The sequence below is a fragment of the Oncorhynchus gorbuscha genome, linkage group LG06, assembly GCF_021184085.1.
Source record: "Oncorhynchus gorbuscha isolate QuinsamMale2020 ecotype Even-year linkage group LG06, OgorEven_v1.0, whole genome shotgun sequence".
NCBI lineage: Eukaryota > Metazoa > Chordata > Actinopteri > Salmoniformes > Salmonidae > Oncorhynchus > Oncorhynchus gorbuscha.
In genome coordinates this window covers 90,891,777-90,907,083 of record NC_060178.1, presented here as the reverse complement: position 1 = coordinate 90,907,083, position 15,307 = coordinate 90,891,777, and the positions used below count along the sequence as shown (strand labels likewise).

Below are 15,307 nucleotides of genomic sequence, written 5' to 3'. Positions count from 1 at the left end.
TTTAAAAAAGTTCTCATGGGTAGGCCTATTTGCACCACCGAGAAGTGGGGTCCAGAAAAGTCAGATCCGCAGCCTCTGCCTTTTAAAAAACATTGCAGTTGTGATGTTTGTGTGCTTGTTCTCTAAAGCAGTCTTATAAGAGGGCAATGCGGATACACTTTTTTACAATGGCATGCGGAACTATGTTTTACATGAGTTATCAGAGATGAAATTACTTAGTTGTAGGAAGTTAAGGTTTTAAGTTAGAATTATACAGCACACTGATGAAATTAAGCTATATCCTTAATAATGAAATATAAATATGTTTTTATTTAATGTAGTGGTGGGCACCAATATGGATAATTTGATATATCAATATCTGATATCGATAAGAGCAAGGCATATCGTGATATTGGTTTATTCTTCCTGTTAACTGTAAAAAAAATATTTAAAAAAGAACACTAAAACAAAAACGGGCTGCTTAGCATACTTCATTTTCTGCTGATGGGACATCAACTATAGAAGGGCTTCCCATCATATTACAACTGGTTAAGTAAATTTATGCCACCAGAACACATTTGGCCCATGGGCAATCCGCAAGCAGTTGTCCAGGCTTCACAGAAAACTTCAGTTGCAATGTAGGTACCAAGAATCACAACTGATATTGTTATAGTATTTCCATACTGGTGCCCTTATGCGTTGACGTCATAAGCAAACATTTAGTCAAAACGAAAATCTTGTTTATTTACAATTCATTCTCAATAAATATCAAACAGGCTATAGGTACACCATCACTAGTCACCAATTTTATCAAATGTGTCAGTTAAAATGTATGGTCAAACTACCTCTAGGATACATTCATTCATTGACAGCACTGGGTCATTTGAAAGTGAAAATATTTTTTAACCCAAATGTGTTGCAAATATCACTTAAATATGAACAAATATGTATCATTGTTAATGACACGTTTTCATTTCATGAATAAATACAGGTTAATTATAATTTTATACTATTACGTGGAGGACGTTTATTTTGAAAATGTCCTAAATTCCGGAAGTAACGTGACATTTATAATGTTGCTGACGAGACCGTCAAGATAGATCAACTACCCCAAGATAGACCAGAGCCTGTCGTTTCCAATAGGGAAAAATGAATCATCGTGAGAAGAACAAGCAAGGAGGTGGGCAGAGCCAAGCACGAGCTAGTGAGAATCTATTGGCGCGTTCTAGCATTATTTGCACATTTGCGTTAAGGAACGCCTACTCTGAAGTGGCGTGTGCAATATCTCAATTCTCCTTGCACACAAAAACAACGCAAAGGGTTATACAGAGCACTCTGTTACAAATTCTAGTTTTAGAAACTGAAGACTGTATGGAGATCAAATGTTTAATCGATGAGAACATTTGCAGAACGTTGGCCAAAATCCATCTCGCGCCATTATCTCACACTGGGCTTCTTCTGGTAGTGAGTGGAAACGCGACCCGGATTCTTCACATTTACACATCCGGTGAAATATCTGGCTCGTTGTATCTGTGGTCGAGACGCTGAATCGCTTCCCGTCTGTATTAGTGACGGACAGATGCTGACGAAATACTGCCGGTACTCTTTTGACATTTTAGTCTTGCTGCACTAAATTTGACTTCGAGGCGTTGGCATCTATACTTCAACAGCCTATTTATTCTACACTTCACCCAGTAACAATTACTTATTTTGAGGGCATTTTCGATCCAATAATGGCAAATTCCGTTGCCTTTCACACTCAGCTGGCCTCCATCATGGAGGTTTTAGCTAACGCGGCCGTGGCTGAAATCTGCGAGCTTGTTGACAATGGCTATGCGGTCCTGCATTTGGAGATATCTCAAGGGCAGAAGGAGAATGAAGCGTTGAGGAGAAAACTACGGATGATGGAGCTGAAAGTGTCTCGTGCGAGTGCCATGAGAGCGGGAATGGGAAGCTCAATCCTCGCGCACAGTCGCTTTCGAACTCACGTTGGCATGGAATCGAGAAGGACATCAAGCAGTAAGATTGGCGTTCTAATAGAGAGCAATAGTAATGGCGTCTTTTTGTAGACACTAACTCCGCCTATGGAAAATTAATACCGTTTTTGTAAAGTTTTTTTGGATTGACGCCGAAAATGTCTACAGGCGTACAATTTTATACGTTTTGTTCTATGAGTATCTTCATCAGCTAGTCACTTTTTAAAACATTTAAGCATTTATGTAATATAAAAAAGCATAAAGGCAATGTTAACTGGCTGATATTTTATTATAGACCAACACGTATATTATCTCCTAAACCTGTGTTAAACTCAGACCTTATTCTCAACGTTTATCCCAAAACCCAATAATTTTCCCCATCGGAATAGTGCCCCACAGTGGACACGTCAGAATACCCATACAATATAGCGGTCAACACGGAAATAGTTTGTCTGTTTTTTCACGATTAATTATCATAGGTGATTTTAGATCCACTACAAACAAGGTTTGTTTCATGTAGGCTTTCCCACCTTGACGTTTTGAAAACTGTAAATCTCTCGGACAAGGTGACTTTTATATGTTCCGCTCTATTTACTCTCAGATTCGAAAATGTTAATTAGCATCAAAGTAGACATGCAAGACTACAAATTTCTGCAAGTTCCGCTACATCATCTTTAGTAGACACATTTGCTGTCAGCAAGTAACTACTAGCAACCTTGATCCAAAACAATAAATCTTGAAATGTAATTTACTGTTACAGATTTTAACTAATATTCAACTAAGGCTTATTTATGCATTTGGTCTTGTCTTGTTCAGAATACTTTCAAAAGAAGCTAGCAAGCTACCTACCCAACTAGATGATATTAGCAACATATCCTTATTTTAACAAATCCTTCAGTCGGTGGAGACCTAAATTTAATCCCTTATAATTTCTGCCAACTGTATGATTGAGGTGAAATCTGTTTCAATTTATAGTGTCAGAATGCACTGCTGCATAAAGTAATTCAAAACCAACTTGACATGTTCTGTTGCAGATTCAAAGCAAGGTTAACTCATTGCTGAATGTATCTATAATCATGAATGAATAAGCATATTTATTTGACAAGAATGCACCTAGTCACTCAAACACCTGAACTCCAACAATTACATTGTTTTAAAGAAATTTGAAATAGTGAACAATGCGTACATATGTCTTTAATACATAACATGTAAACATCTAACTTGAAGTAAAGATACAAATATTTATTACTCAATGCCACAAACCTGGGACATCGAAGAGCACCATATTAACTATTATTACTATCCGAGCGTGCACAGATTATTCTGCTTGTCCATTTTGGGAATTAGACCATCACAAATAACACAATGTAAAACAGCAGATTGTGATTTATGGTGGCTGAGTTACAAATGGAGAAAAAAATGGCTACGGTAGGTTAAATATAAAATACTGTGTCAACTCAAATAGAATGAGAAAAGCACTTAAGACTCAAAACAAGGTAGCCATGCCTAAACACAGCTATATCAACACCCTTCTTGTCAATTTAACAGGTCCAATTTTCTGCTGTCAATTGTGAGCAGCACATTTGACATTGCATTGTCAAAACCCCAGAATAAGCAGCAGGACAGCATTACTCAAGTGAAAAGTAGCAAAAACAGTAGTACACAGCAACACTTTTAAATGTGTTACTGAGTCTAGATGTCATCAAATCAGGAGAACAACAAGTGAAAGAAGCAGCATAGGGAAAATGGGTGAAGGTAGGGTGGGTTTTATAGAGAAGATGGAGAGGTCCAAAGTTGAGGGACCAGGGGGCAAAAAAAGCTATGTGGAATAAGGGTTAGCTAGAGGGATTGTTGACCATGGAATAAATATAAAATGGTTTGCTTCTGCACCCCTTTTAGGTCGTTGTCACATATCCGGTCCATGTCCAGTTATACTCGGGGTCTCAGCGCGTGTCCCTCGACATCATTCCGTCTCTGTTACAGCCTTCAAATTGTGGTCATTGTGTGTCTGAATCACATTAAATACGTTGACTGATCACAGCATTTCCACAAAAAGAGCCATACACAATACAACTTAAGCATTGAGGACATAATTTTGTTGACAACATGGTGGTTCACATGGTCTACTGTGTGAATAATGGAAGAATCTTACCCCAGCTGTAGGTCCATTTGAGTGTGTGGTCACTTAGGCCTGTACATCAACCAGTACTGGAACCATTGGAGACTTGGGATGCTTACTCAAAGTTCTGCTTGAATGTCTTCGGGTCTGTGTCTGTAAAGGTCAAGTACAACATGGAGGAAGTTAATCTGTGGCTTTGATTGACTTGAAAGTTTACACAAATGATAAACTAAGCAATATGATTCAACAAACTACTACACATATAATAGACTACCACACAGTCCAGTCCAATAGCCTACACATGGAGAGGAACCTAAAAGCACATACAGTACCAACAAACACTACTCACCCAACAGACAGGGCAGGTGTGGATTAGTGCTGCCTTGGCTGCAGTCTTCTGGTCTGCAACTGCAGCCTCCGCCTTGGCATCAGTCAACAAGTTCAACTTGAGAGTGGAGCATGCGTTATATTAGTTGAGTGGCGACTAGTGTGAGGGACCTGGAGCGCCGTTAATTGCGGGTGGGCTTTTCTTTGGATGCTGAAATCAGTCGTTCATACAACTTCATTTTATGTGATATCGGAGCTCCAGTCCGCCCACACTAGTTGCTGCTCAACTCCATCGTTAATTGTCTAATTGAGTCGGCTAGTTTCGACTAACCTTTTTCATCACTGTCCCAGAATCATCCGGAAGTGCAATTTAAACTGTCCCAAACTGAAGATGAACGTCTCATAATAAAATACTTTAAAAAATAAACATTGATATGACAACATGGGCATACTCTAGGACCTAAGTCATTCACCTAGGTCGCAGTGATTTAAAAGGCTAATAAGAGTAGACTACTCCCGAAATAGATCAATGGGGCTGTCAACTGAGCCAGAAATTCACGTAACAAAAATGGCCTCTAAAAAGTTAATTGGAATAGTATTTCCATCTATTTTACATAAATGTAGATACATAATTAGCCCTCGTAAAAATGTCGCCTAGGTTATATGCATATTGGCTACAGCCTCTCATGTCCACACTGACGCTGACATGAGGGACAATAGAAAATGTAGGCAAACTTTAATGAGACTTATATAGGCTGAACGCCAGTCATGTTTGACATTTATCAAGTAGGATATTTAACACATTAACGTTTAAATGTTTGATTCTGTTGACATATCTTTCTCCAGGGACAGTTAGTTTAGATCAAATGGTCACGAGTGGAGAGTGAAGGACAGTGCCTGTTACGCACTGCACACACCTTGAAATCTGAATGGAGGCAGTCAGCATTTTGAAACTATTTAACCATGAGGGTAATTGTTTGAAACCTGGAAGTTGTCCTTTTTTAGGCATATCTTAGCTTGTTTCAAAGTACCCTATATCTAAAATCAGATCATAGAAATGTTGAGGGAATGGTTTATAAAAAACGCCCTTATGCCATAGAAACCAGCATTTCTATGTTCTATTGGTTTTCAAATCAACTTTCTCTATTTTCCAGAAGACAAAATCCTAGTCATATTAGTAACCCAAGCTAGTTGTTGCATCTTTAGATTCCACCTCGTTCTAAACTTCAAACTGCTTTTTTCATCTTTGTCACATCAAACCTGCTCACATGTGCAGTGCATTTCTTTTTTATATCTTTATTTTTGTAGAACTGCGTTCCTGCTAATTGCATTTTGGAACATTCACGTGTACTCAAGGCTACTTCTGCGTGTGCATTTCTGTGCGTATGTGAACAAAAGAGTAGTTTATCAACATTTTAAACTAAACCTTCTGATATTTTTTGCGCATTTGTCTCATTGCTTTTAAAATTGTACAGTAGTTGTATGCGTTTTGGATCTATCGTCTCAGAACTACATTTTATTTTATCGTCGATGGGACAACCTAAATTTCGAGCCCTTGCTACATACCCAGAGAGAAAGTACATTGTTCGATCCTCTCTCTGAAACTGTTGGATGATTTTTATCTCAGTTTCTCACCTTTCCTGTGTTGTCTCTAGTAATGATTGGTAGGTCTTGGGGCGGTCAGGATACAACAAACGAGGCAAATATGAATTATGAGGGAGAAGTATGTTTTTCTCACATCACTTGTCATGACTACCTGCTGCAGCTCTCTCAACTCCGGCTCACCCTTCCCTCTCCACCACTCTACTCACGCACTCAACAACAGCCTGCCTCACTACCTGATTGTCAGCAGTAGCAGGTAACAGTGAAATGTAAAAAATAATAATAATGAAAGAGAAATGCAATTTAGAAGTAGCCCAAAAACCTGCAACCCGCGACCAATACATTTTCACCCACATCGTTTTCAAAGTAGCCCAATTTTGCAAGACAACCGCAGACATGGCAACCCTGCTCATTGGCCAAACCCTACGGGGTAATCAATTTGATTTATTTAGTTGCAATTGGTGTATATATATTTTTGGGGATAAACACAGAAAATTAGGTATATGGGATACACAGGCTTAGGAGATTTGAAACTGTCTATTATCCCATAGAACAAAACATATAAGATCTCCTAAGCCTGTGTTAACCTCAGACCTTTATTTTAGTTGTTTATCCCAAAATCCCATTCCCCAATGGGAAAGACTGAAGAACCAGAGGTAACTAATTTCTGTTTTTTAGGACTACAAGCTGGCAAGTGCTATCGAACATATAGTAGCTACATTTATTGGTTATATCATTTTAGAAATGAACTTATCAAGACACCATTGATAAAATGTGTTGTGTATGTAAACAATTTCCCTTGTCTGCTAATTTTAGGTGAGGTACATTGTCGGAGAGGAGTTGATTCCCAGTTGGTCACCAGCCTGTTTAGGGACGGAAAGTCCCCTGGTGACACTGGACAGACTACCACACAGAGAAAGGTAAGCATTTGTCCACACTTGTTTCAGAAAGGGCAGCCTAATACTTCAGTGGTTATCAAAACAACCTGGGTCTGAATGTAAATATGACATATAGCCCACCCATGCTAGTGGTAATTTTGCAATCAAGTGATCCTGTTTTACCTGTTTACTGTTCTGTTAGTGTTCTTGTGTTACATATTTTTTCAGCTGTCTTTATGACTGACTGTACAGAGTAAATTTTCTCACAGTGGATTATTCCCAGTTATAAACTTTGGTTCCAGCCCTGAAAGCTGATTGGCTGACAGCCATAGTGTATCAGACTATATACCGTGGGTATGACAAAACATAAATTTTTGTTTTACGTTGGTAACCAGTTCATAATATAAATAAGGCACTTAGGGGGGTTGTGATATATGGCTAATATACCACGGCTAAGTGTTGTGTCCAGACACTCCACGTTGCGTTGTGCCTAAGAACAGCACTTAGCCGTGGTATATTGGTCATATACCACACCCTCGTGCCTTATTGCTTAATTATATTTTGTATCCCAATTGATTTTACCCAACCTTGTGTCCAACAGCCTGCTGCGTTGGATGAGATAAAGCCCAAATCACCTACCATCAAAGAGGAGAGGCGGGAAGAAGCCTGGGACAATCATGACCAACGAGAGAGATTGAGTACCGGTAATTAAATGGGAAACGGGCTTAATCAAGTGTTTTCATTATGCCTTTTGGGGGGGGAAATGTTGTATTACACACATCTCACTCCACTTATGTTCTGGGCTGTACCATTTATCCCATTCCCATAAATATGAATACATCTAAATGTTATATTGGGGAAAAAACATGATGAATTAATATTGTCACATAAAATGATTGCAATAATGTTAGACTGCATACAATTCATAAATTGATTTAATTATAAGTACAACTGATTTCATATCGACTATACATGGCTCATCCTTTGACTGATTTGTGATATTCGATAACCTTCATGAGCATCCAGTTCATAGTGATTCACATACTGTTGTTGATTTTGTAGGAGCTTTAAATCACAGTGTTGATGGAGGAGAAAGGCATTCCAACATCGTCACAGAGGCCACACAACCAATCAGCAAACAGGAGAATGCCAGCTCTTGTAAATGGGTGAGTGGCGAAACCGACAACAATGAAAACCTGAGTGTGAACAAAAGATCTCAAACCCCAGCATTGGAAGATGGTGATGGAATACTTGACCATGCAGGCTTTGATTGTATGATGTTTGAGCCCCCCAGACAACTTGGGACCCTTAGCACCCAGGGTCCTGGGGCTGATCTTCCTGAGTGCTCTTACTCTCATGTGGATGTTGTACCTCTTAATTCTGATTCAGAGAATAGTTTTCCCTTTTCGATGAACAAGGTGAGTCGCTCCATAACTGAGTACAAACAACCTGTAACTTACAGAGACAATAGACAGAGGGTGCCGTTGCCCTCAGATGAGCCTCACATGACTGTGCGAAAAGGCATGGAGACTGGATCCAATGCCTTGGTAATGACGGATGGTTGGGTCTCCCATGACAGTCATAATAACGACGCTGTGAATTACAACCAAGACGGCACAGCAGGTAACCGGTTCATTTGTAGTTTCTGTGGTAAGACTTTGGCGTGTCTGAAGAACCTCAAGACACACCTTAGGGTTCACACCGGGGAGAAGCCGTTCAGCTGCATGCAGTGCGGGAAGCGCTTCTCCGACTCCAGCAACCTCAAGCGACACCAGAGCGTACACACGGGGGAGAGACGCTACGGCTGCAGCCACTGCGGCAAGCGCTTCGCCCAGTCGGGGCACCTCAAAGTGCACCTTAGCGTACACACAGGATGCAAGCAGTTCCGATGCCCACAGTGTGAAAAGACTTTCATATCGGCCAATCACCTCAAGAGACACATCAGTGTCCACGATGGAGAAGAAAGTATTTTACCAACCACTTTTCAGTGAGTGAAAGTAAGTCCCTCTGGATAAGAGCGTCTGCTAAATGACTTAAATGTAAATGTAATACCCAAACGTTCTCCAGCCCAGCTTGAACAAAAAAAATGAATTGGGGGCTCGACTGAAGGAGTTGATCATCCAAAAAGTATTCCATACACTTTTGAATGAGTGTTTTTGTAACTCTTATCATTGAAGTTGTTTATCACTCATCCTCAGCCCACTGTGTGAAAATCGGTTTGCGGACTCGAGGTGTCTCAGACAAAACTGTTCACACAGGAGAAAGACCCTCTATCTGCGTACAGTCTGGGTGAGGAGCTTACTGTGAAACACAACCTTACACTTCACCTATAGAGAAACCATTCTGGTTGCTCAAGTGCTGGTGATGTATTGTCACTGAGTGTACCAGGAACACGATCATGAATAATTCTACTTTAACATTTTGACTGAACACATTTTTGTCTGTAGACTATTTGTCATTCACAGTTTAGGAGTAGTCTTATAACGAAACAAAAACAATGGAATCAACAAATAATTTGTGTACGTCCATTAATATTAATATTTCAAGTGCTTCAAGCAATATGAAATGTGCAGTACAAACAGTTACAACTATTGTTAATGTAAGAAATGCTACCTCTTTAGGAAAAACACTCCTCCAATCACTAGTCAAATGCTATCTCGCAAAGGCTCATTTATGACATTTTTGTAATAAGTATTCTGTTGCACACATGATTGTTTTTTAGAATTACCCTTGAAAATTGATGTTTTTGTGAAATAAACAATTAAGAAAAAGGCCACCACATTCCTGATTTTCTTGACTCTCATCCAGTAGGATGCAGAACCAGCTTCTCGTCAGCAACCCTAAAGAAGCACTTCTGGGTCATGCAATTTCTGAAATCTTCAAAAGGTTCCCACGTAATAGTAGAAGTGTCAATAACCTGTATTTATTCATGATATATGAAAATTGTCTAAACATTAACAATGAATCATATTTAAGTGACATTTGCATTAAAGTTGGGTTTTTAAAACATGTTCCAGGATCAAATAAAGAATAACACATTTCTATATATAGCACATACAAATATTGCACTGTTCAGGATTTTTTTTTGTATGTCCATAAAACTACTATAGCCCCTAGAATACAAAACAGATGAATTTGAACAAAAAGCTAGGTAATAGGAAGTGTTGCTGGCTTTTTAGTCTGCCCCTTCCATTGCCCACAATGCAACACACTGTATATGGCCAGCCAGCAGCATACCACCCTGCATCCAACTGCTGGCTTGCCACAGAAGCTAAGCAGGGTTGGTCTCTGATGGGTGACCAGATGCTGCTGGAGGTGGCGTTGGAGGGCCAGTAGGAGGCATTCCTTCCTACTTTCCTCCATCTCCTCTTCCGTGTAACTATTTGCCAGGTCGTTGCTTTAAATAAGAATGTGTTCTCAGTCAACTTACCTGGTAAAATAAGGGTTGTACTATATATATATATCCATATATATATCTGTCTGTCTAGAATAATTTTACTGCCTGTTTCAGATAAACGGGTGGAAAATACTCAGTAGTACTAACCAAACATAATCAGTTTTGGAGGGGGACTTTGTCGTACAGATTGTTGCTGGCTTTCACTCCACCACCTCCATTGCCGCCAGTGGGATAGATGCATCTACATGTAGCGAAAGTCCCGTGGGCAAAGAGTTGAACAATTTTGCAGGGATGGAGCATTCAAGCATAGAAGATTAAGATTCTGTAAAACTGCATTGTGCTGTTATGAAGGTAGATGACTAATAATGTGGCAAATGTATTATCTCTTACCTGAGAAATGTTTTCTACGGTTTCAGGCACCCTAGTTAAAATGCAGTACGTTACAGCCTTATTCTAAAATGGATTCATTATTTTTTTCCCTCAACCTACACACAATACCCCATAATGACAAAGCAAGAACAAGTTTTAGACATTTTTGCTAATTTATTCAAAATAAGAAACATATCTTATTTACATAAGTATTCAGAGTCTCTCCCATATTTCACCTCGATAGTTTGTATGTATTGATATGTAGGCAACATGTGCCTTTTAATACATTTTTTAAATTGATGTAGTTCTTGTCTATTAATTTTATGTATTATGTCATGTTTTGTGTGGACTTCGGGAAGAGTAGTTGCTGCTTTTGCAACAGCTTATGGGGATCCTAATAAAATAAAAATACCAAGACCCTTTGCTATCAGACTTGAAATTGAGCTCAGGTGCATCCTGTTTCCATTGATCATCCTTGAGATGTTTCTACAACTTGATTGGAGTCCACCTTTGGTAAATTCAATTGATTGGACATTACTTGGAAAGGTACACACCTGTCTATATAAGGTCCCACAGTTGACAGTGCATGTCGGAGCATAAACCAAGCTATGACGGTCGAAGGAATTGTCCATAGAGCTCCGAGTCAGGATTCTGTCGAGGCACAGATTTGGGGAAGGGTGCCAAAAAATGTCTGAAGCATTGAAGGTCCCCAAGAACGCAGTGGCCTCCATCATTCTTAAATGGACGAAGTTTGGAAGCGCCAAGACTCTTCCTAGAGCTGGCCGACCGGCCAAACTGAGCAATCGGCGGAGAAGGACCTTGGTCAGGGAGGTGACCAAGAACCTGATAGTCACTCTGACAGAGCTCCACAGTTCCTCTGTGGAGATGGGAGAACCTTCCAGAAGTTCAACCGTTTCTGCAGCACTCCACCAACCAGGCCTTTATAGTAGAGTGACAAGATGGAACCACTCCTCAGTAAAAGGCACATGACAGCCCACTTGGAGTTTGCCAAAAGGCACCTGAAGGACTCGGACAATGAGAAACAGGATTCTCTGGTCTGATGAAACCAAGATTGAACTCTTTGGCCTGACTGTCAAGTGTCAAGGGAAAGATGAATGGAGCAAAGTACAGAGAGATCCTTGATGAAAACCTGCTCCAGAGCACTCAGGACCTCAGACAGGGGTGAAGGTTCACATTCCAACAGGACAATGACCCTAAGCACAAAGCCAACACAACGCAGCAGTGACTTCGGGACAAGTCTGAATGTCCTTGAGTGGCCCAGCCAGAGCCCGGACTTGAACCTGATCAAACATGTCTGGAGAGACCTGAAAATAGCTGTGCAGTGACGCTCCCCATCCAACCTGACCGAGCTTGAGAGGATCTGCAGAGATGATTGGGAGAAACTCCCCAAATACAGGTGTGCCAAGCTTGTGGCGTCACACCCAAGAAGACTCGAGGCTGTAATCACTGCCAACGGCCCTTCAACAAAGTACTGAGTAAAGGGTCTGAATACTTATGTAAATGTGATATTTCAGTTTTGTATTTTTAATACATTTGCAAAAATGCCTAAAACAATTTTTGCTTTGTCATTATGGGGTATTGTGTGTAGATTGATGGGGGGAAATAAGCTATTTAATCCGTTTTAGAATAAGGCTGTAATGTAACAATGTGGTTAAAGTCCAGGGGTCTGAATATTTTCTGAATGCACTGTATATATTTTGTCCTTGGTCAGCTATGGCTCGGGGAAACAGTTCTTTAGATCACGTTGATAAGATAGTCTCGTACTGAGCTCGTCCAGTTTATTCTCCAGTGCTTGAACGTTCGACAATAGAACGGAGGGTAGAGGCGGTTCATCCACTCGCCGATGTAGTCTTGTCTGGTATCCCGCGGGCCGTCCTCTATAACAATACAGACCGTACTAACATAATTATCTATGAGACGTCATATTATTGAAAGCTTTTAAGAAAGGATGAATCTGGTTCCCTTACAGTATATGGTGAAGGAGATGAGTAAGCCTGAGTGCATCGATTTCAAAGAGGAAAGACAGGAGGACACCATAAGCCTACAGAATGACTCAAGGATTAAAGGTGGGTGCTTATATTTGTCCTATTTCACACATGCACAAGTGTGTGTTACTACGCATGTGTGAATTGAAAATGTGTTTTTTTGCATATTCCACTCCCTGAAACACCCTCGGCGAGTGGGGTCAAGGCCATGGTCTGCCATTCAACGTCGACCGTGGAGCAATTAGGATTAAGTGCCTTGCTCAAGGGCAGATCGACAGATTTTTCACTTTGTCGGCTCAGGGAGAGTAAGTGCAATGCAGGCCTATAATAAAATGTAAAATGCAAGTCGTATGGAATGGATGATTTATGTATACTAAAAAATACCACCCCATCTTAGAATGATTTCTCCAAAAGTCAAGGAAAGGCAATTATCCACAATTTAGTGTATTTCATCAATTATTTCCTCTCTATAGGCAGTGTTGAATCAGGTGCTGATGAAGACGACAGGGGTGTGATTGGACACACTCAGACCGACGGTCTCTTTGAGGACTATGATCCGCACATCAACGCAGACCGAGAGAGGGAAAGCACGATCCAGAAGTTTCAGCATACGAACGTTGCACACCGTGTATGGAGGCAGGGATACTCAGGCTTGTGGACACCAAGAAGCACTGAAACAGATTCTGAGGATCCAGCTTGCTCTTATTCTGAGGAAATTAGCCCCACTCATGTTAAAGCTCACACAAAGCAACAACAACAGACTTCCGTAGCTGAGGAAAGCAAGCTGTTCGCTGTTGAATCTCACAATGTGAAACCAGTGTCTGCAATGCTTGATTCTGAACCCTATGAAGAAAAATATAAATCTAGCAATAATCATAGCAGTAATAATTTGCATCCGCAAAACAGCATCTCTTATGAGACTAGTGAAAACGTTGGAAATCTTGCTGGGAGGTGTTTCTCTAACAGTCAAGGAAATATTAGAGGGAACACAGCTAGGCCCAAGGTGGGCATAGTTCAACGCTACATGGCAGGACATAAAATGCAACATGGGGTTGGCAAGCGAGAAAAACGGTTTGTTTGTGGCTTCTGCAGAAAAAGTTTCACTTGTCCAAAGTATCTTCAGTCTCACCAGCGGGTTCACACGGGAGAAAAACCCTTCAGCTGCTCTCAGTGTGGGAAGAGGTTCGGCCAAGCTGTTTATCTGAAGAAACATCAGAACGTCCACACGGGAGAGAAACCATTTGTTTGCCCACTATGTGGGAAGCAGTTTGCAGATGCAAGTAATCTCATCAGACACAAGAGTGTTCATACAGGAGAAAGACCCTTCATCTGAATACAGTCTGGGGAGAGGTTTGCTGCGAAGCACAACCTTATAATTCACAGAGAGAGACACACTTCAGGTTGCTCAAATGCTGGATATTCTATTGTCACTGAGTGTATACCATGGACACAATTAGTCCGGAATAATTCAACTTAACATTTTGACTTAACACTTGTTTTTAGGCTATTTGTCATTCACAGTTGATGACTGGTCTTGTAAACAAAATTTAATGGAAATAAAATTTTAAAAAATTGTGTGTGCCTTCATTAAAGCAGCAATATGTAACTTTTTGAGCGACACAACCAAATTCACATAGAAACCGAAGTTATAGATTTGTCATTCTCATTGAAAGCAAGTAAGACATTGTAGATCTGTTCTATGCTTCCTGTCCTTAAGTTTTTTTACTTTCGGTTTTATACACCAGCGTCAACCAGCTGAAAATATATTTTTGGTTATTGAAAATATTTCACATCGGTTTAAATGGTACAATAATTCTTTCCACTATGCATTGCTTGTTTTGTCACAATCTGAAATTAATCTAAATATTCTTGTTTTTGCAACCAGGAAATGACGGAGTGATTTCTGCCTATTGCACCTTTATTATTCATATTTCAAATGTGCTGTAAGCAATATATGAAAGGTGCTATACAAAAAGCGATTGTTACAACTATTAGTAATATTTTAAAAATTACTACATCTCTTTAGGAAAAACACTCGTCCAAGCCAATCACTCATGTAAAATGATAACCCACAAAGGCTCACATCACATTTTTGAACAATTTAAGAAATGCCACCACATTCCTGACTTTCCAGGCTCTCATCCAATAGGATGCAGAACCAGTGTCTCGTCAGCAACAGTTAATCACACCAGGCGATTAGGAATTTCTGACATTTTCAATATAAAAGCACCCCACGTAAGTGGAAGTGTCAATAACCTGTATTTATTCAGGATATGAAAATACATTTTCTAAACATTAATGATTTATATTTGTTAATATTTAAGTGACATTGCATTAAAAGTGGATTTTAAATTGTTTTCTAAGGTCAAATAAAGAATAACATTTCTGCATACAGCACATACAAATATTGCACTGTACAGGAAAAAATGTTGAAACCAGGGTCCAGTCTACTCAATAGTCCCGAGAATAGAATATAGATGAGTTTGAACAAAAATCTAAGTCATGTATTTGGAATACATATTGGACTGTAGAGAATACACTTTACAACCGGTCTCAAATAAACGGGTGGAAAATACTCAGTAGGGTCTCTACTAACCAGATATGGTAGTCTGGACCCTGATTTTTATGGACACACAATCGATTGTTTTCCCCAC

At 39.9% G+C, this 15,307-nt stretch overlaps 1 protein-coding gene across 3 annotated transcripts; it reads left to right on the top strand.

Moving 5' to 3' along the window:
• Positions 1–1,401: 1,401 nt before the first annotated feature.
• On the top strand, positions 1,402–14,226 carry LOC124038513 (zinc finger and SCAN domain-containing protein 2-like). Of its 3 annotated transcripts, XM_046354496.1 has the most exons (7): positions 1,402–1,998; positions 6,820–6,923; positions 7,483–7,585; positions 7,944–8,047; positions 12,638–12,734; positions 12,859–12,958; positions 13,127–14,226. In XM_046354496.1, exons 1-7 carry the CDS (start codon positions 1,713–1,715, stop codon positions 13,134–13,136), a joined length of 804 nt encoding a protein of 267 aa, XP_046210452.1. In that variant the 5' UTR covers positions 1,402–1,712; the 3' UTR covers positions 13,137–14,226. The 3 variants fall into 3 exon arrangements, with proteins under 3 accessions (XP_046210452.1, XP_046210451.1, XP_046210450.1); XM_046354494.1 differs by lacking the exon at positions 12,859–12,958 and having other exon boundaries at positions 1,414–1,998; XM_046354495.1 differs by lacking the exons at positions 12,638–12,734; positions 12,859–12,958; positions 13,127–14,226 and having other exon boundaries at positions 7,944–9,655.
• Positions 14,227–15,307: the final 1,081 nt, after the last annotated feature.